The 19714-nt window shown below is 44.0% G+C and overlaps 1 protein-coding gene across 2 annotated transcripts in view; it reads right to left on the minus strand.

The window, feature by feature from the left end:
* Positions 1 to 19714, minus strand: part of ACAT1 (acetyl-CoA acetyltransferase 1) — a 49925-nt gene that overhangs the window by 16713 nt on the left and 13498 nt on the right. For both annotated transcript variants that reach the window (XM_073613501.1, XM_073613503.1), the window contains 3 exons: positions 14799 to 14899; positions 12744 to 12887; positions 1326 to 1476 (listed from right to left, as the gene is read on the minus strand). In XM_073613501.1, the coding sequence (XP_073469602.1) occupies positions 1326 to 1476; positions 12744 to 12887; positions 14799 to 14899 (396 nt within the window). The remainder of the gene's footprint in view (positions 1 to 1325; positions 1477 to 12743; positions 12888 to 14798; positions 14900 to 19714) is intronic.

Raw genomic sequence — 19714 nt, forward strand, 5'->3', positions numbered from 1 at the left:
CAGCACCACTAATGAATATCCCATCTAAACCCAAATATAGATTAAGCACAGGGCTTTCATAAATCACCCAAATGTAGTACCAATAACCGATTAGAAATATGAGATCTATCTCTATGTAAAGGATACAAAGAGGAGAATGACAGATTACCTTCACTTTTTAATGTATATATGGTGTATATTCTTGTGTACTGTATTTGATGGGTGAGTTTGAGGGCTGTGCGTGCTTTTCTTCATTTATATTAAGGGTTAGAACCAGTCAGTTCTTAATTGCTTTCTGTGTTCTGGGATTCAGCCTACAATCTTCCCAGTGAACAATGGCTCTGGGCAAAAAGTAATGGAAAACTCAAAAATGTTATCAGTCACTGGAACAGGTGGTTATATATAATCTTACAATGGGAATACCTGTGTCAGCTGCCTAAGAGGGCGATTTACTGACACCCCCCACCTTGGTAAAAAAACCCCCAGAAAGAAAATAAAGCTGAAAGTTTGGGCTGTGGATATACAGGGGGTCCCCTAGTTACAAACATCCGACTTGCAAACGACTCCTACTTACAAACGGAAGGAGACAACAGGAAGTGAGAGGAAATCTACCCCTAGGAAGGGAAATTCACTCCTGTAAGAGTTATTATGGGAAAAGGGGTGTCTCCACTGATGCTTTATCACCAATTCTTGTTTCCACAACAACCCAAAATTTTCAAAATCCAATTGTCACAGGGACAGAAAGTGAGGTGAAAATCTTCTGAACAGGGGCACGGACAGCAAAACAAACATTGCAGGGGTGTTAACCTTTCCCTATGCTATCCAAAAAGCCTAAAAATAGTTTTTTGGGCTGGAGCTACACTTACAAAATGTACCTGATCCGACTTACAGATTCAACTTAAGAACAACCCTACAGACCCGATCTTGTTTGTAACCCAGGGACTGCCTGTAAATGAATCCCATCATCTAGCCCTAGCAGCATTATTGGCAAGTAGCTACCCAACTTAGCCCAATAGTCTTCCCTTTCGAAGGACACCAAACTAAATTAATTTGTTGAGCAGGGATGTGGAAGGTACAGCTTTTACAGAAAAAAAAGTGTATTCATGTCCAATCTTCTATACAGAGCTTACAACTTATCCACTGGTTCCCTATAACATGAGAGATAGTCTAGTTAAATTACTTCACAAATTTGCAGACTACAAATTGTGCCGGGTTTAAAAAGAAGGAGATGACATTAGTAAATTTCACATGCAAAATTTCTTGCTTTCCAATACCAAACCATTTATTTTATCAGTGCCAAAACCCAATGAAATGCACTGTATTACCTGCTAATTCTGTAGAATTACCTTTTTGTGGAATAGTAACAGGAGTGATCTCTCTGACCAACAGCCCAGAATCCCAGGCTGCTTTGCTTCTGGTGTAAGAGCTGATGGCGTAGTTGTCTTGGTCTTCCCTTGCGATAGCAAACTTCTTGGCTGTGTTTTCTGCACAATTTCCCTGAAATAAATCACACATGATGGCCATATACACAGATGCTTTGACTATTATCATAATTAGATATGTCACACAACAGGCTGCAAACAGACTTCCAACACAGTATCCAATGCTAGTCCTTTACTGGAGAAAGTATGTACAGTGCCTTGCAAAAGTATTCACCCCCTTGGCTTTTTACCTATTTTGTTACATTACAGTCTTTAGTTCAAGGTTTTTTTTAATCTGAATTATATGTGATGGATCAGAACACAATAGTCCAAATTGAAGTAAAATTGGAAAAATATATACATAAAACTATTTCAGAAATTAAAAAAAAAAAAAAACTGATAATTGGCATGTGCGTATGTATTCACCCCCTTTGTTATTAATCCCATAAAAAGCTCTGGTGCAACCAATTACCTTCAGAAGTCACATAATTAGTGAAATGATGTCCACCTGTGTGCAATCTAAGTGTCACATGATCTGTCATTACATATACACACACCTTTTTGAAAGGCCCCAGAGGCTGCAACACCTAAGGGGCACCACTAACCTATAGGGCTGCTGAAATTAATCGCAGCATCGATGCATCGCGATTCGGATGTCCCCGATACGGCATCGATGCAGGCGACCCGAAAAATCGATTTCTTGCCCCGCCCGGTAGAGAGCTCCGTGCGTAAAACTGTTAATGTGTGTATATTCCGCTAATGTGACTCTCGGCCGCGCCTCCCTCAGTCTCTCCTGATGTCAGCCCCGCCCAATGACTGGAGCTATCAGGTCAGAAGAGAGGCGGGCGGGGCTGACATCAGGAGAGACGTGAGAGGAGGGAGGCGCGGCCAAGAGTCACATGAGTGGGATATACACACTCTAGTAACAGCTTTACGCATGGAGCGCTCTCCCGGGAGAATTCCCTGCTGACCTCAGGAGAGATGTGACAACCAGCGGAACACCGGCGACTGGAATGGAGATCGGGGGAGATGGTGAGCAGGCAGATCGCCCTGCTCATTACAGGCTGCCACCAGCACCGGCAGAGCAGCATGTAAGTACAGAGGGGGAGCGGGGGCGCTGTGACACAAGTCCATATCATAGAATTGTCTTCTATGTGCCTTCATCATACCACAACTCTGCATTATTGTCTGCAGGCTCTGACCATCTCCTGTAGCATGTCCGCAGGCTCTGACCATCTCCTTTAGTATTTTGGAAGAGAGCCTGGAGCTCCTCTGCTGTCTTTTTCTTAAGAACAGATAGAATAAAAAAAAAAAAAAAAAAAAAAAAGGGAGTTCTCCTGACTACTTGAATTTTTTTTTTTTTAAGAAAACCATGAGCACTTGCGGACTTGCGCTGTAATCGTGATGCATCGCGGAATCGAATCGTTGACTTGATAATCGTAATCGAATCGTGAGGCCAGTGAAGATGCGCACCCCTACTAACCAAACACTGCCATTAAGACCAAGGAATTCTCCAAACAAGTAAGGGACAGTGTTGAGAAGTACAAGTCAGGGTTAGGTTATAAAAAAAAAAACATGCAAATCTTTGATGATCCCTAGGAGCACCATCAAATCTATCATAACCAAATGGAAAGAACATGGCACAACAGCAAACCTGCCAAGAGACGGCCGCACACCAAAACTCACGGACTGGGCAAGGAGGGCATTAATCAGAGAGGCAGCACAGAGACCTAAGGTAACCTTGGAGGAGCTGCAGAGTTCCACAGCAGAGACTGGAGTATCTGCACACAGGACGACAATAAGCCGTACGCTCCAGAGTTGGGCTTTATGGCAGAGTGGCCAGAAGAAAGCCATTACTTTCAGCAAAAAACAAAATGGCATGTTCTGAGTTTGTGAAAAGGCATGTGGGAGACTCCCAAAATGTATGGAGGAAGGTGCTCTGGTCTGATAAGACTAAAATTGAACTTTTTGGCCAAAGAAAAATGCTACATCTGGTGCAAACACAACACCTCACCCAAAAAACACTATCCCCACAGTGAAACATGGTGGTGGCAGCATCATGCTGTGGGGATGTTTCAGCAGTCGGGACTGGGAAACTGGTCAGAGTTGAGGGAAAGATGGATGGTGCTAAATACACGGATATTCTTGAGTAAAACCTGTATCACTCTAATTTGAGGCTAGGACAGAGGTTCACCTTCCAGCAGGACAATGACCCCAAACACACTGCTAAAGCAACACTTGAGTGGTTTAAGGGAAAACGTGTAAATGTGTTGGAATGGCCTAGTCAAAGCCCAGACCTCAATCCAATAGAAAATCTGTGGTCAAGCTTAAAAAAAGACTGCTGTTCACAAGCGCAAACCATCAAACTTGAAGGAGCTAGAACAGTTTTGCAAGGAGGAATAGGCAAAAATCTCAGTGGTAAGATGTGGCAAGCACAGAGACTTATCCAAAGCGACTTGGAGCTGTGATAGCTGCAAAAGGTGGCTCTACAAAGTATTGACTTTAGGGGGGTGAATAGTTATGCACATTGACTTTGGTTTTTTGTCCTATTTGTTGTTTGCGTCACAATAAAAATCTTCAAAGTTGTGGGCATGTTCTGTAAATTAAATGATGCAAATCAACAATCCATATCAATTCCAGGTTGTTGAGTTGAGAGGAATCTTAATATAGTGCGGTCTTACCCCGAAGGGTCCCAGCGCGCATAGCAAAGATCCTGGAAAGAGAGGGCCCAGGGACCAGAAGCAGCACAGAGCAGCAGAAGGGTAGAAGAGAGACTACGCAGGAAACGCCTGCGTGAAAAGCCAAGTCTTCAGTAACCCGCGGAAGACCGGAATAGTGGGGGCCTCCTGGAGCTTGACAGAGGCTATTCCATAGTGCGGCACCCTGGTAGGAGAAGGCCGACCACCACGCCAGATCTTCTTAGGCACCGAGATGTAGAGGAGATCTCTGCCGGTAGATCTGAGTGATCTGACAAGAGCTCGTTTATGGAAACGAGAGCAGAGATAGCTTGGGGCCAGGCCTCTCATAATCTTAAACAGAATACATCCTACCTTAAATAAGATGCGACAGTGGACTGGCAGCCACTGCAAGGTGCGGAGGACAGGGGTGATATGATCCCTCAACAGGACATCCATAAGCAGCCTAGCCGCAGCATTTTAACCAGTTACCAACCGGCCCATAGCCGAATGACGGCTGCAGGGCGGTTGGATAACTCTGGGTGGACGTACTATGACGTCCTCCCAGAATTCCCCTCTCGCGCGCCCCCTGGGGCGCGCACCCGAACACATCCGTGACCACCGGGTCCAGGGGACCCGGCGCATCACGGATCCCGGTAAATGGCCGCTGATCGCGGCCGTTTACCATGTGATCGCGCCGTCAAATGACGGCGCGATCACATGTAAACAGACTGGCGTCATCTGATGACGCCGATTCCTCTCCTCCCCTCCTGTGTACCGATCGGTACACAGTGAGCGGGGAGGGGGATGGATGTCTGCAGCGCTGTGGGCTGTATGTGTAGTGCCCACAGCGCTGCACAGAGACATCCATCCATCCATGCTCAGCCATCCCTCACTACTAATGCTGTGCAATACTCTGCAATGCCCCCACAATACTCTGCAATGCCCCCACAATACTGAGCAATGCTCAGCTGTACTCGCCCTCTGTATGTGGCCAGGCTGTGGAAGTCTCACACATGTGGTATCGCCGTACTCAGGAGGAGCAGGAGAATCTATTTTGGGGTGTCATTTTTGGTATGTACATGTTATGTGGTAGAAATATTGTATAAATGGACAATTTTTTTTTTTTTTTTTTTTTTTAAACACAAAGCGTTTTAACCACTTCCCGCCCGCCGGCCGTCATACAACGTCCTTGACTTTGTGCGGAGATATCTGAATGATGGTTACAGCTACAGGCATCATTCAGATATCAGCTTTTTCAGCCGGCGATTCCCTACACCATGAGAACAATCATAGCAGCTGTTCCACTGCTTGATCGTTCTTACGGGAGGCGAGAGGGGACGTCCCCCCTTCCCGCCGCCTTGCGGTGCTTCTACCGACTCACCGCTACGATCGAAGCCAGGATCTTTTTAATATCAGGCTTCCCAGCCTAGAGGTGAGATGTGGGGTCTTATTGACCCCATATCTCACTGTAAAGAGGACCTGTCATGCCATATTCCTATTACAAGGATGTTTATATTCCTTGTAATAGGAATAAAAGTGGTCAAAATTTTTTTTTTTTTGGAAAAAAGCATCAAACTAAAATAAAGTAAAATGAACAATAAAAAAAAAAAAAAAAAAACATTTTTAAAGCGCCCCTGTCCCTGTGTGCTCGCATGCAGAAGCGAACGCATACATAAGTCCCGCCCACATATGAAAACGGTGTTCAAACCACACATGTGAGGTATCGCTGCGATCGGTAGAGCGAGAGCAATAATTTTGGCCCTAGACCTCCTCTGTAACTCAAAACATGTAACCAGTAAAAAATTTTAAAGCGTCGCCTATGGGGATTTTTGAGTAGCAAAGTTTGGCGCCATTCCACAAGCGCGTGCAATTTTGAAGGGTGACATGTTGGGTATCTATTTACTCCGCGTAACTTCATCTTTCACATTATGCAAAAACATTGCGCTAACTTTACTGTTTTGGTTTTTGTAAAGCACAAAACAGTTTTTTTTTCCAAAAAAAAGCGTTAAAAAAATTGCTGCGCAAATACCGTGCGAGATAAAAAGTTGCAACGACCGCCATTGTATTCTCTAGGGTCTTTGCTAAAAAAACATATATAATGTTTTGGGGTTCTAAGTAATTTTCTAGCTAATAAATGATGATTTTTACATGTAGGAGAGAAATGTCAGAATTGGCCTGGGTGCTCCAGAACGCCTGAAGGTGCTCCCCTGCATGTTGGGCCTCTGTATGTGGCCACGCTGTGCAAAAGTCTCACACATGTGGTAACACCATACTCGGGAGTAATAGCAGAATGTGTTTTGTGGTGTAATTTGTGGTATGCATATGCGGTCTGTGAGAAATACCCTGCTAATATGACAATTTTGTGGAAAAAAAAAAAAAAAGTAAAAAAAAAAAAAAAGTAAAAAAAAAAAAACCTTGATTTTGCAAAGAATTGTGGGAAAAAATGACAACTTCAAAAAACTCACCATGCATCTTTCTAAATACCTTGGAATGTCTTCTTTCCAAAAAGGGGTCATTTGGGGGGTATTTGTACTTTTCTGGCATGTTAGGGTCTCAAGAAATGAGATAGGCCGTCAGTACTTCAGGTGTGATCAATTTTCAGATATTCGCACCATAGCTTTTGGACTCTATAACTTTCAAAAAGACCAAATATCCACCGATTTGGGTTATTTTTACCAAAGATATGTAGCGGTATAAATTTTGGCCAAAATATATGAAGAAAAATGACTAATTTGCAGAAATGAAGAAAAATGTATTTTTTTTTACAGATTTTTCGGTCTTTTTTCTTTTACGGCGCAAAAAATAAAGAACCCAGCAGTGATTAAATACCACCAAAAGAAAGCATTATTTGTGTGAAAAAAAGGACAAAAATTTCATAAAGATACAGTGTTGCATGCTGAGTAATTGTCATTCAAAATGTGAGAGCACCAAAAGCTGAAAATTGGTCTGGTTAGGAAGGGGGTTTAAGTGCCCAGTTGTCAAGTGGAGATAAGTTGAAGCTTCTGCACTAGCATCTTTGGCAGTCCCAAATAAAGAGTTGCAGTAGTCTAGGCAGCTACCTATAGTGGCACAGATGACAGTTTTTCTGTCCGAGATATCCAGATATTTAAACAACCCCCTCAGGAGTTTTAGCTGCCAGTGACATGCACTGATAACCTTTTTTACCCGAGGAGCCAGAGTTAAACCTGAATCTAGGACAAATCCCAGATCACGGACCTGGGGGGCTGCCTCCGGAGCAGGACCAAATGAGGGAGGCTAAGGTGGAATAACTGAGGGGGTGGCCAGATCACTGAAGATGATCGCCTCAGTTTTGCCCCCATTAAGTTTCAGGAAGTTGGCAGACATCCATGTATAGATGGCCTCCAAACTACTGGCAAGGGTGGCATCAGCCATCTGGTTCCTAGGAATCTTCAGGTAAACCTGGGTGTCCTCCGCGTAAACATGGTACTGGATAGCGTGGGCCTTTAGCAGGTCAGCAAGGGGACTCATATAGATATTAAAAACAGCAGGGGTGACAAGGCAGAACCCTGTGGCACTCCACAATCCAGGGCGGTGAACTTAGAGTAGAAGGGGCCAGTCTTAACTCCCTGAACTCTGCCCTCAAAAAAAAAAAAAAAAAAAAAAAAAAAAAAAAAAGGGGAGGCCACCCATGCCAAAGCTAGCCCACTCATACCCAAAACAGATCTCATCTGCTCCAGTAGAATTCCATGATTTATAGTATCAAACGTGGCCGACAGATCCAAGAGAACCAGAACTACTAAACACAGATGAGGCTTGTCTCTGTTCCATGCCCTGGACTGGAATTCGTCCAAAAGATGGAAAGACTCAAGGTAAGCCTGTAGCTGGATAACTACCAGGCACTCCATCACCTTTGCTACAAAGGGCAAGATGGAAAATCGGCCTGTAGTTGCCCAGTTTTTGGTAGGGCCAAGACCACGGCCCGCTTCAGAGCACCCAGAACAATACCTGTCCTGAAGCAGCAGCTGATTACCTCCCCGATTAAGGGGGCCAAAAGGGCAGCAGATTTTTTAAGCAGCCCAGCAGGACATACCTCTAAAAAGGAGAGAAAGATGGTTTCAAAGAGGCAATTACCTCAACCACCTGGTAGCAGTAACCGGTTGGAAGCCGGTCAATCCAGGGGCCATCTCTATGTGGCCAGTGTCCCCTTGCACAGACTCTGGCCTGGAAATGTTGTCTCTAATGGTCTGAACCTTAGAGACAAAGAAGTCAGCGAGCTCCTGGCACCAGTCCTGTGACTCAGGAGCAGAGCTGGTAGCTTCGGGATGAGTTAGCTGCGAAGAGAATGTGAAAAGTTCGGCCGTGCTGTTGGCTGCCTTTCTAATTCGCTCCCGGAAGTAGTTTTTTTTTTTAGCCTAATGGCCCTCTTATAGAGAGCTCTTGGTCAGCCTCCAGGGAGGAACTTCCGCCAACGCCTCTCCCTGGAACGAACCTGCTTTTTGAGTGGCCCAAGCTCCTCAGTAAACCATTGCGGGCTCTTGTCCAGGGGACGGGGGTTAGATCTCAACCTACGGGGTGCTAACACATCAAGGACCCCTTCAACTGACTCCTGGAAAATACTCCGCTTCTCTACCGGGTCGTCCAGCTCGAAAAAGGTTGTCTGGTTAATACCTGTAGCCACAAGGTCTCCAAATCTGTCTGGGCAGACTTTTGATAGATTTCTTGAGAAAACCTTGGGGCCAGAGCGATCTGGGATATGTGGAGGTTTCCCTTCTGGTAGGGCCAGACTAAAGGAAATAAACCTGTGGTCCGACCAGGTCAACTCCCTAGGCAGCGCACAGGTTGCCGACAATCCGCTGAGCAGGAGCCAGTCCAACACATGACCAGCAGTATGGGTAGTTGCTGTCACATGTTGCCTATACCCCAAAAGTAACAGTTCTTGGATAAGGGATTGGGTGGGGGAATCACTTAGATCCTCCGCCCAAAAGTTCAAATCACCCAAGATGCAGGAGCCCTTAAACACTATGGACATCTGTGAGGCCAAACTGAGAAATTCAAAAACAAAATGAAGTTTAACGAGGGGGGGCGCGATAAATCAAGGCAACCCCGTAAGTAAGCTTGCTGGCTACTTGGGAAAAAAAAAAAAAAAAAAAAAAAATTCTCAAAGGATTTATAAATAAATAGTGTTAAAATTCTCTGAAACTGATACTAAAAATGTTTTTTTAAAAACATTTTGAATACTTTTGCAAGGCACTGTAGTATCTCCAAAGTTAAAGTCCCTGGGATAAAGGCTGGGATATAGAAGTGTTTCTATTACCAGACCTATATTATCACTTTCATATCACTAGTCTACACTGTAGCACAACTATCTGTAATCTACCACATTTAATGACTTTAGGCCATGAGGGATAGTTCCAGTTACATAGTAGGTGAGGTTGGAAAAAAAAAAAAAAAAAAAAAAAAAAAAAAAAAAAAAAAAACACAAGTCCAACCTATGTGTGTAAATATATGTCAGTATTACATTGTATATCCCTGTACGTCGTGGTCATTCAGGTGCTCATCTAATAGTTTTTTTAAGCATCGATGCTCCCCGCTGATACCACCGCCTGTGAAAGGGATTTCCACATTCTTACAGTAAAGAAGCCGCTAAGCAATTTAAGGTTAAACCTCTTTTCTTCTAATTTTAATGAGTGGCCATGTGTCTTATTGAACTCCCTTCCGCGGAAAAGTTTTATCCCTATTTTGGGGTCACTAGAGTGGCATTTGTAAATTGAAATTACATCCTTCCTGAGGACTGGTTCCCAAAACTGGACAGCATACTCCAGGTGAGGCTGGACCAAAGTCTTGTAGAGTGGGAGAATTATTGCTTTATCTCTTGGGTTAACATCACAGGTCTGTACCTGATGAGTATGAATAAGCAGCAGAGGATTCACATGCTGTGCTTTACTACTCCTGATCTATCCAGGGGCATCAGTAAGTGGAGCCTGAGACCTCTGATCGCAGGACATGAACACCGCTCTAAGATGCTGGCATTTCTTTCATGAACCTCACAGCATCAGTTTCAGGATGACTACATATTGTGAAAGTATGCGAAGGGTCTCTGAGCCTTTTTATGAGAAGTTTATTTTAAGGAGCATTACAAATCATAATTCATGCAATTCCATGGTTCGAAATATTCACATTTTTCTAAATTTGTTTTTAAAGCAGTTTGCGCAAACAAACGGATAACAAATTTTCCGCTTTTAACAGTACAACCGGTGGTCACCCTCATTCCATCGCAATACGAGTTATCACACCCATTCTGCAGCAAATGATTGCTGGGTGAGCGGTGCTCCAGCCAGAGAAAATTAGCCTGCCGTACATGCTTTAATGAGGCAACAAAGGAAAAGGAGTCAGACGCCAGAGAGGTTACTGACCTCATCAGGGAGTCAGTGCGGGAATCCATACTGGAGACATCAGCACCTGAGACAGACAGGCTGGTTGCAAGCACATCGGCAGCATAGAGCAAGAATCTTCTTCCGAAAATGAAGATCCAGAAGTGTCAGCCGGATTTGACTTTACCTTAGTCAAACCTTTTGTGAGGTCAGTTAAGGAGGCTATAGATTGGGAGGAAGCTAAGGAAGTAGCCCGGAAGGTTTGGAAATACTTCCCGAACTTGAACCAGAATCCTTTCATTGAGGAGTTAGAAGATCTTATTAAGGACAAGTAGGAAAGATCTGATTAAAAAAAAAAATCCAGCCTTAACAGGCTAGCGAAGCTATACCCCTTAAAAAGAACCCTGGCTAAACCTCCGATTTACACTCCAGTCGCCGATGCCTCTTTAATGCAACTTGCTAGACATGTCACCCTACCATTTGAGGATGCAGTTACTGTTTGGGACATACTGGACTGAAAGATTGATCTAGATTTAAAAAAAAAAAAAAAAAAAAAAAAAGAGCATATTCCACAGCAGGTGGTGCTTGTAGACCAGCAATTACCAAGGCAGCGGTTGGTAGAGCCATTTCCAGACCGCCAATATAGAAAAAAGTCTTTACGGGAAGGAGCCGACCAGGAGAAGATCATTACTTCCCACCAGGAACTAAAATTGGCAGGCGATTTTGTAGCAGAGGCTTCCGTGGACATCAGGTCATCTGCCCAAGCAATGTTAGCCTCAGTAATGGCAAGAACGGCCTTATGGCTAAAACCTTGGGTAGCCGATGCTTCAAAGACGAACCGGTGCAAAATTCCATATGATGAGACAAACCTTTTCAGTTCCAAATTGGACTCGGCCATTTCTAAAGTAACAGGAGGCAAGTCAGGTTTGATTCCCTAAGACAGAAGACCGGAACCACAATAAGGTTCCTTCCTATAGAAGCAACCTTCTAGAGAGGTGCAGGGAGGCAAAGACCTATAGACCAGGAAGAGAATTTAAAAGAAACCGAAGAAATACAGTCCTCTTGAGAAAAATCCAAGACCACCCCGACTGGGGAACAGCAGAAGTCCTTTTGAAGATGCGCCCATCTATCCTGTACAGGTGGGTGCCTGACTCAAGAGGTTTATACATGTTTGAACAGAACATATCGAAGATTCCTGCATTCTTTCCACAATAAAGTTTGGTCACAGATGGAGGTTCATAGGTAGACTGCCCAGAAACCACTTCCAGCTAACCAGACTCATCTTCCTCAGACAGGAGAAAAATTACTACTGAAGTATGCAATGGAGCCAAGACAAAAAGGGAGCGATTCTGGAAGTCCCAACATGTCAAAAAGGGAAGGGGATTTTATTCCCCACTGTTCCTAGTAGAAAAGAAAAACAGGAGATCTACAACCAGTGATGGATTTTAAGAATCTCAAAAAAAAAAAAAAAAAACATCAAGATTGAAGCCTTCAAGATGGAAAGCCTCCAGTCGATACTGATGGCAATAAACTTAAAAAACTGGATGCTATCCGTAGATTTAATCGGACGCTTATCTACACATCCCGATACATCCTGCCTTTCAAAAATTTCTCAGTCAACCACCATCACTTCCAGTGCCTACCATTCAGCATCTCTTCTGCCCCCAGACCCTTTACCAAAGTTCTTTACCAATAATCACATTCCTCAGAAAAAAGGGGTTAAGGATACACCATTATCTAGACGACATTCTGCTTTTAGCAGAGAGAGTCGGGAAACCTTGCTCCAACATTAGAGATATCCCATTATAGAGTAAACTCTGCTCAGTTGACAACAGTAGACTTTGGGAGAACCATTAGAGCCAATTCTTCAGCATTATGAGGAATTATTTTTTTCACCCACCCAACTGGCGAGTTATTTCCCAGTGTGTGCTGCCATGATGCATCAGATAAATGGAAAATTGTTTACTCACCTTTCCATAATTTCCCTTCCTGACGCATCTTCATGGCAGCACCCAGCATCCCGCCTGTTCTTTAGATGATAGATGCAGAGAATGAAACGTGGTATCCCTCTTTCAATTTTATAGTTAATTAATCCTGTCTGTCAGGTTGTGGGGGCGGAAACACAACCCAGTGTGTGCTGCCATGAGGATGCGTCAGGAAAAGAAAATTGCAGAAAGATGAGTATACAATTTTCCATTTTTTGTGAGGGAAAAGCTCCCATTGGCTGCCTTTGGACTAGGAATCCTAAAGTCATTTTTTAACTTTCGGCCTTTTATTACCAAACTGCTTTAGAGGAGACTCATTCATGTGGACCATCTAATATTGCAGCATACCATGTGGAATTTATTGTAGACATCCGTCAGTCCATCTTTCACTATCAAGTCTTCTAATTTCACTCCTCCATATGGCGTTGCTCCTCTGCTCATGCAGTAAGGAACATTAGACATGCTCTCCATCCCTCCAGCCACCATGACTTCCTGAAAACATAAGAATCATAAGACTAGTAAATGGCCATAGGTTATATTGCCCACAACCACCATATTCTAACCACACGTTTCCACACAAGTAAAAATGGAAAACCGAAATGAGAACCAAAAATCTGCAAGCATGGCCGGGCTTTGTTCTTATTCACACTAAACAGCCCTTTTCTTAAAATCTTTGTACCTATAATTGTGAGCATTCAGAAAAAAATAAAAAATTGCAAAGATTGATGCACTCCCTACTCCCACGCATCAGCTTACTAAATATTGCAATTAAAAAAAAACTGAACATAACCTTTATTTTAACTTTCAATATTTTTGTATATTGTTGCTCTGCCTTTGCACCATTCGTGACCCTTATAATAAATGTGCAACAATTCTATACTGGATAGTCTTCCAAAATCCTCTTGCTACTGTTAGCGGAGCAAAAGATTATTACTCTTTCTAGGTGTGTTTACAGAACTTTCTTCAGTGCCTTTTCCTTTCTGTAATGATCATTGCTCTTTTGCATTATTTTTGGATTTCTGTACAAACTTTGCGGACATTTGTGTCTATTGCTCTTTTTCCAGCTCACCATCTCTTCACCATTTTTCCTTCCCAAGTGTTCTAATTCTATGCTTAGGTTTCCCTCTTTATTGGGCATTTCCCATCATAAATTAAATATAAAAGTTCATCGGGCTTATCTATTCTCTAAAGCCCTGTTGCCCAACCCACGGCCCTTTGGCACGTATTGTATGGCCCTTGAAGATGACTTGGGTAAACACACACACACACACACACACACACACACACACACACACACACACACACACACACACACCCCCCTTTAGAATGTCTTCTAGTTGGTTATTTTACAAGTAAAAAGATGCCTATCCCTCTTTAGGTTTTCCCTTCTAACATTTTAAAACAAAATATCAAATGTGGCACAAGTAATTCTTTAAGGGGACTGTAGTGAGCACGAATGTAGAAGCACCAATTTGTAAAGGGGCTGCAATAGTAGTCATCTCTAGCTGTCCCCAGTATATGAAGGTCTCCCGTCTCATGTTTGCAGTGCCTGACCATGTCCTATAGCATATCTGTAGTCTGACCATCTCTTGTGGCGTGTCCAGTGTGTGACAGTGTTCTTTAATGTTGCATTCACTTATTACGTGTTGCCCTTTGGTGATGTTAGGGGCCGCACTTGAGGCCCAGTACATCAAGTAAGTTGACCAAACAAGTGCGGCCCCACTAAACACGTTTTGCCACATACATGGCTTCTTCGGGGGGGAAAAAAAAAACACTGCATAAAAAGACAGTGGCCTCCCTATGTCAGAACACAATAGCACAGCAGAGGAGATCGCTGTACTAACGTTGCATAATTACTACAGCAGCTCCTCCTAAGCTGTCAGTCTTTCGTTCAGCCTTGCTCGGTTGAATGGGGGGGGGGGGGGGGGGGGGTGAATAAAAGCTGACCATTGTGGACACCCCTGTTAGTGGTTAATAGTTTGTCTTAATCCTTTAACTGCCACTTGTCTTGTACAGCTTGGTCTGTTAAAAGGAAGCTGAAAAACAGTTACTGATTGGATCGCCAGGTGTAAAGAAAAAGCCTTAAAAAGAATACAGCCACTACATCCAAGATTAATACATTACGTTTTTAGATTTAATACCGTTTTAAATAAACTTCAGAGAATTTGCTACCAAAATTTGACCACAATATAAAAAAGCCAGGGGACACTCAGCCAGTCTGCATTCACCCAAAACATGTTCAGAATGGATTTACTATCTCAAAAGGGGAATCTGTAAAAACGTGTTTGCACCTTCGTGCCTTAGAATCAGTATGTATACAATGTGCAAGATGCTTCTGGATTAGATGGCAGCTTTCTGCACACTATCGGTTGTCAGAACTGATCACATGGACAAATCCCTCACCTGGTGTCCACACATCAGAGATTGTGCTGCTAGCATAATGGACTTCATTCCCGAGGCACAGACTTTGTTTATGGTCGTGGTGGGAGTAGAGATTTGTAAGCCTAGAGAAAAGGAAAAAAAAAAAAAAAAAAGGAGAAAGAAAAACACAAGGACATGATCATGGATTTAAGTCTGTTAATGTCCTTTTGTTGAACACACTTTACTTCCTTGCTAAACACATTACCATTCCAGAACCAGATCATCCATGAGTATGAGGCAGGAGCTTTGGGCCCGGTGGATTGTCTTTACCAATTACAATGACTGCACAAGACCCATCTTGTCAATGTTGCATCAATAGTGTGTTACTGAAGAAAAATGCAAGTTAGACTTACCAGTAACTTGTTTTCCAACAGGCTTTCAGGACAGCATCCGAGAGATCATGGCTCCTCCTCCCACAGGAAACACCTCATCATCAATTAAGTCTTTAATTGGAGTCCTCCACGTTGCCTTGTCAGTTGTTTGTAGAGAACTCCAGCCCCAGCTGCAACACATAAGCGACAGTTATATCATAGTATTACTGCAACAGCATAAAAAAAAAGGGCGGGTTACTGCTGTCCTGAAAGCCTATTGGAAAACATGTTACCGGTAAGTCTAACTTGCATTTTTCCAAAACGTCTTTCAGGACAGCACCCGAGAGGATAATCGAGACTTACTCCCTTTAGGGTGGGACAACAGCCTGTAAGACTTCTTCCAAAAGCCTGGTCCCCAGCAGTCATGAGGTCTAACCTAGAATGACGGGCAAAGGTCGACAGACTTGTCCAAGTAGCTGCCTTACAGATTTGTTCAGGGGTGGCGCCAGCTTTTTCTGCCCAACTCACCGCTGAAGCTCTTGTAGAATGAGCCCGGACATTCACTGGACTCTTGATCCTGTAAGGGAATTGGCTATCTCAGAAGCCTTTCTCAACCATCTGGCAATGGTTCCTCTTGAAGCTTGTCTTCCTTTTTGATTACCAGAAAATAAAACAGAGCATCTGAACATCTAAAGTCTTTAGTGTTTTCCAAAAAACTCAAGACTGCTCTTTTAACATCCAGAGTATGGAATTCTTCTTCCTTCTTACCCGATGGATTAGAACAAAAAGGTAGGAAGTATCTCCTGCGTTCTATTCTGGACCAAAGCGACCTTCGGTAAAAAATTAGAATCAGTCTTCAGAACAATTCGGTCTGAAAAAAAAAAAAAGCTCCCTGATTGATAAGGCTTGCAGCTCACTGACTCTTCGTGCTGTTGTAACAGCCACTAAAAAAAACATCTTAAAAGCAACTAATTTCAGGGAGGCTAAATTAATGGGTTCAAAAGGTTCCCTGATCAGGGCCTGTAGAACAAATGATAAGTCCCATGCTGGACAGCTTTTGATCACCACTGGTCTAGACCGGGTGAGAGCTTTGAAGAATCTAATCACTAAGGGTTCCGATGAAAATAGATTTTTCTAGAAATACCCCCAGCGCAGCAACTTGAACCTTGAGGGTGCTGACCGCTAGGCCCTTGTCCACTCCTTCTTGCAGAAATTCCAGAACAGAGGAAATTTGTTTTGGTGATCTGTCAGATGCTGTGCACCAGGAGTTGAAGACTTTCCAAACCTTGGAATACATTGCTCTTGTAACCTTCTTTCTGCTGGATAGGAGGGTAGCCACCAATCTATCCAAGAAACCTTTTCTCTTCAAGAGCTGTTCTTCAGTAGCCAAGCCATGAGTTTTAGCTTTGCTACCTCCTGGTGAAACACAGAACCTCGTAACAGAAGGTCCTTCCTTAATGGAAGGTGCCAATACGGTTTTAGTTGCATCTGAAGAAGGAATGAAAACCAAGGCCTTTTGGGCCAGAAGGGGGTGATGAGGATCACCGTTGTATCCTCCTTCCTGATATTTGCTATGACCCAAGGGATAAGCTGAAACAGGGGGGAATGCGTAACAGGTGAAATTTCCAATTGTGCGCTAGAGCATTCACTCCCATTGATGCCTCATTCCTGTTCAGGGAGAGGAAACAAGACACTTGCAAGTTTTCCTGGGTTGCAAAGTAGGGGTGCAACGGATCAAAAAAACTCACGGTTCAGATCGTTCCTCGGATCAGGAGTCACGGTTCGGATCAAAAAAAATCTCCCCCACTGTAATATCCACAATCTCCCTATTGGCAGGGTATATTGGCAGGGTATGGCAGAGCATTGCAGAGTATTGGCACTGCTGCCATCCGATCTCTCGGATCGCTGGTGTCCTGTACGGATCAACCTCCGCGGATCGGATCACGGATCGATGACGATCCGTTGCACCCCTATCGCAAAGAGATCCACTCTTGGGCGCCCCCACTTGTTCACGATCAAATGGAAGACCTCTGGATTCAATTGCCACACCGCTTCTAATACCTGGTTCCTGCTGAGGAAGTCCGCTACCCTGTTTAGGGTCCCCTTTAAGTGGACCGCGGACAAGGATAGAGTATGGAGCTCTGCCCAACTTAGAATGCTTCTTGCTAGGTTTTGCAGAAGTCTGCATCTGGTTCCCCCCTGTCTGTTTATGTAGGCCACCGCCGTGGCATTGTCTGACAGGATCTGAGTATGCTGTCCCTGGACTTCTTTTGCAAAGGTCAGTAAGGCTATCTCTATAGCTTTTAGTTCCCTCCAATTTGAGGACCTTAGTGCATCTTTTGTGGACCACGAGCCCACCGACTGTTCATATGAGCCCCCCAACCCCAGGATCTGGCCATCAGTTGTTAACCTCACCTGGGTTGGGAAGGACCATAACAGGCCCTCTGAATATCTTGTCTGGTTCTTCCACCACCAAAGACTCCTTTTCACCGATGTAGGGATCTTTACTAGTGAATCTAGTGAGTCCTGCAGGTGATTACAGGTTTTTAACAGGAAACTTTGCAGAGGTCTGAAATGGAGCTTTGCCCACTGGATGGCCGGTATGGAAGAGGTCAGGGTTCCCAAAGCTGACATGACCCTCCTGATGGACAGAATTTGAATGGACTGTAGCAGTGACCCCACTTGTACCAACTTTCTCTGCTTTTCCTCTGGAAGAAAATTTTTTTGTTCCAAAGAGTTGATACGGAAACCCAGGAATAACACTTCCTGTGAGGGAATCAGATTTGATCTCTGAAGGTTTAAGATCCACCCTATGGACTCTAGGTGAACACGAGCTCTGAGCAAGTTTTCTTGAAGACCTTCTCTGGTCTGAGCGAAAAACAGCAGATCGTCCAGATAAGGAATAACAGATTCCTTCTAGACGCAGAGGCGCCAAAGCTTCAGCCATTATTTTCGTGAACACCCTTGGGGATGATGACAGACCAAACGGGAGTGCTCTGAATTGCGGATGTACCACCTTCTTCCCTTCTTTCAGTGCTAACCTCAGATATTTCTGTGACCTGGCGGCAATAGGAATGTGAAGGTAGGCATCTTGTAAATCTATTGATTCCATGTAGCACCCTTGATACAGGTGGTTTCTTACTGAAAAAATTGAATCCATTCGAAACCTTCTGTACTCTGATTTGTTCAGCATTTTGAGATTCAAGATGAGGCGGAACTTTCCTGAAGGTTTCTGAACGAGGAATACATGTGAGTAGAAACTCTGGAAGAACTCCCCTGTCGGGACCGGAACGATGACTTTCCGGGTTTTCAGTTCCTGAATTAGGGACTTCATGGCGAAAGCCTTGACCGGATCCCTTGGGACGTTTGTCATCAAGAATCTTTTTGGAGGTTCTTCTGTGAACTCTATCACACACCCCTGGGAGAGCATATTTACAATAAACTGGTTTGAAGTGATGGCTCTCCACTGAGGAAGAAACTCTTGGAGTCTTCCCCCAACCTTGAGGGAGTCATTGCGATTTTCCGGAGGTCGCAGGAGGACTGAAGAGCACTCCACTCCTACCTTTGGGCTTCTGAGAAGACCATGGCTTCTTCTTGCACTGCGTTTTTTCCTGCTGCCCTTTTTGGGGCCCGAAAAAACGCTTACGGGTTTGCACCGGTTTCTTCTTGACCGGAAACGACTTCTTATCTGCCGTACGGTCAAGAATGGACTCTAGCTCTGAACCAAATAACAGATCACCTGCAAAAGGAATACCACACAGTCTATTTTTAGACGCAGCATCCCCTGGCCAAGTCTTCAGCCATAAGGCCCTCCTGGCAGAATTAGAAGGCTGCTGACCTGGCTGACATGCGGATAGACTCCGCATCCGCAATATAGGATATTGCTGCCGACAGAGTTGTAAAGGTGTCTAGAATCTCCTGTTTTGAGGAATCCGCTGTAACATTGGCCTTCAGCTGATTAACCCAGTGATCTAAATTCCTTGCAACACAGGTTGTTGCCATTGCCGGTTTTAGATTGTTCATCACAGATTGCCAGGTTCTTTTAAGAAGCAGGTCCATGCTTTTATCCATGGGCTCCTTTAGAGTGCCCATATCCTCAAAGGCGAGGTCTGTAGACTGAGACCTGAGAAAAGGCAGAGTCCAATTTTGAAACCTTGTTCCATATAGAATCAGGATTTTCCTCAAATGGAAATCTTTTCTTGTGAGCCCGGGAAAAGAATGGCTTTTTCTCAGGTTCCAGCCACTCTTTTTTAATCATATCAGTGATAACTGAATGGACTGGAAAAGAATGGCCTTTTGAATCTCCTAAACCAGCATACATGCGGTCATGCAGGGAGAGTTCCTTCTTTTCCTCTATCCCCAAAGTTGCATGGATTACTTTCAGGAGCCCTCCCACCTCTTCTAGCGACATTTTGTACTTAGAAGCGGCATCTGTTTCATTTTCCTCCTCCTCAGAATCTGTTTCATCTTGAGCGAGGGAAACGGACCCTTGGGAAGTGTCCTGGGATATTGGACCCCCCAAAATTATTTGAGAGCCGCCTTAGGGTTCTGAAGATGGCTGCGGAACCGAAGGATCCCTTGAGGGAC

This window comes from Aquarana catesbeiana, linkage group LG02, assembly GCF_042186555.1.
Source record: "Aquarana catesbeiana isolate 2022-GZ linkage group LG02, ASM4218655v1, whole genome shotgun sequence".
Lineage (NCBI taxonomy): Eukaryota > Metazoa > Chordata > Amphibia > Anura > Ranidae > Aquarana > Aquarana catesbeiana.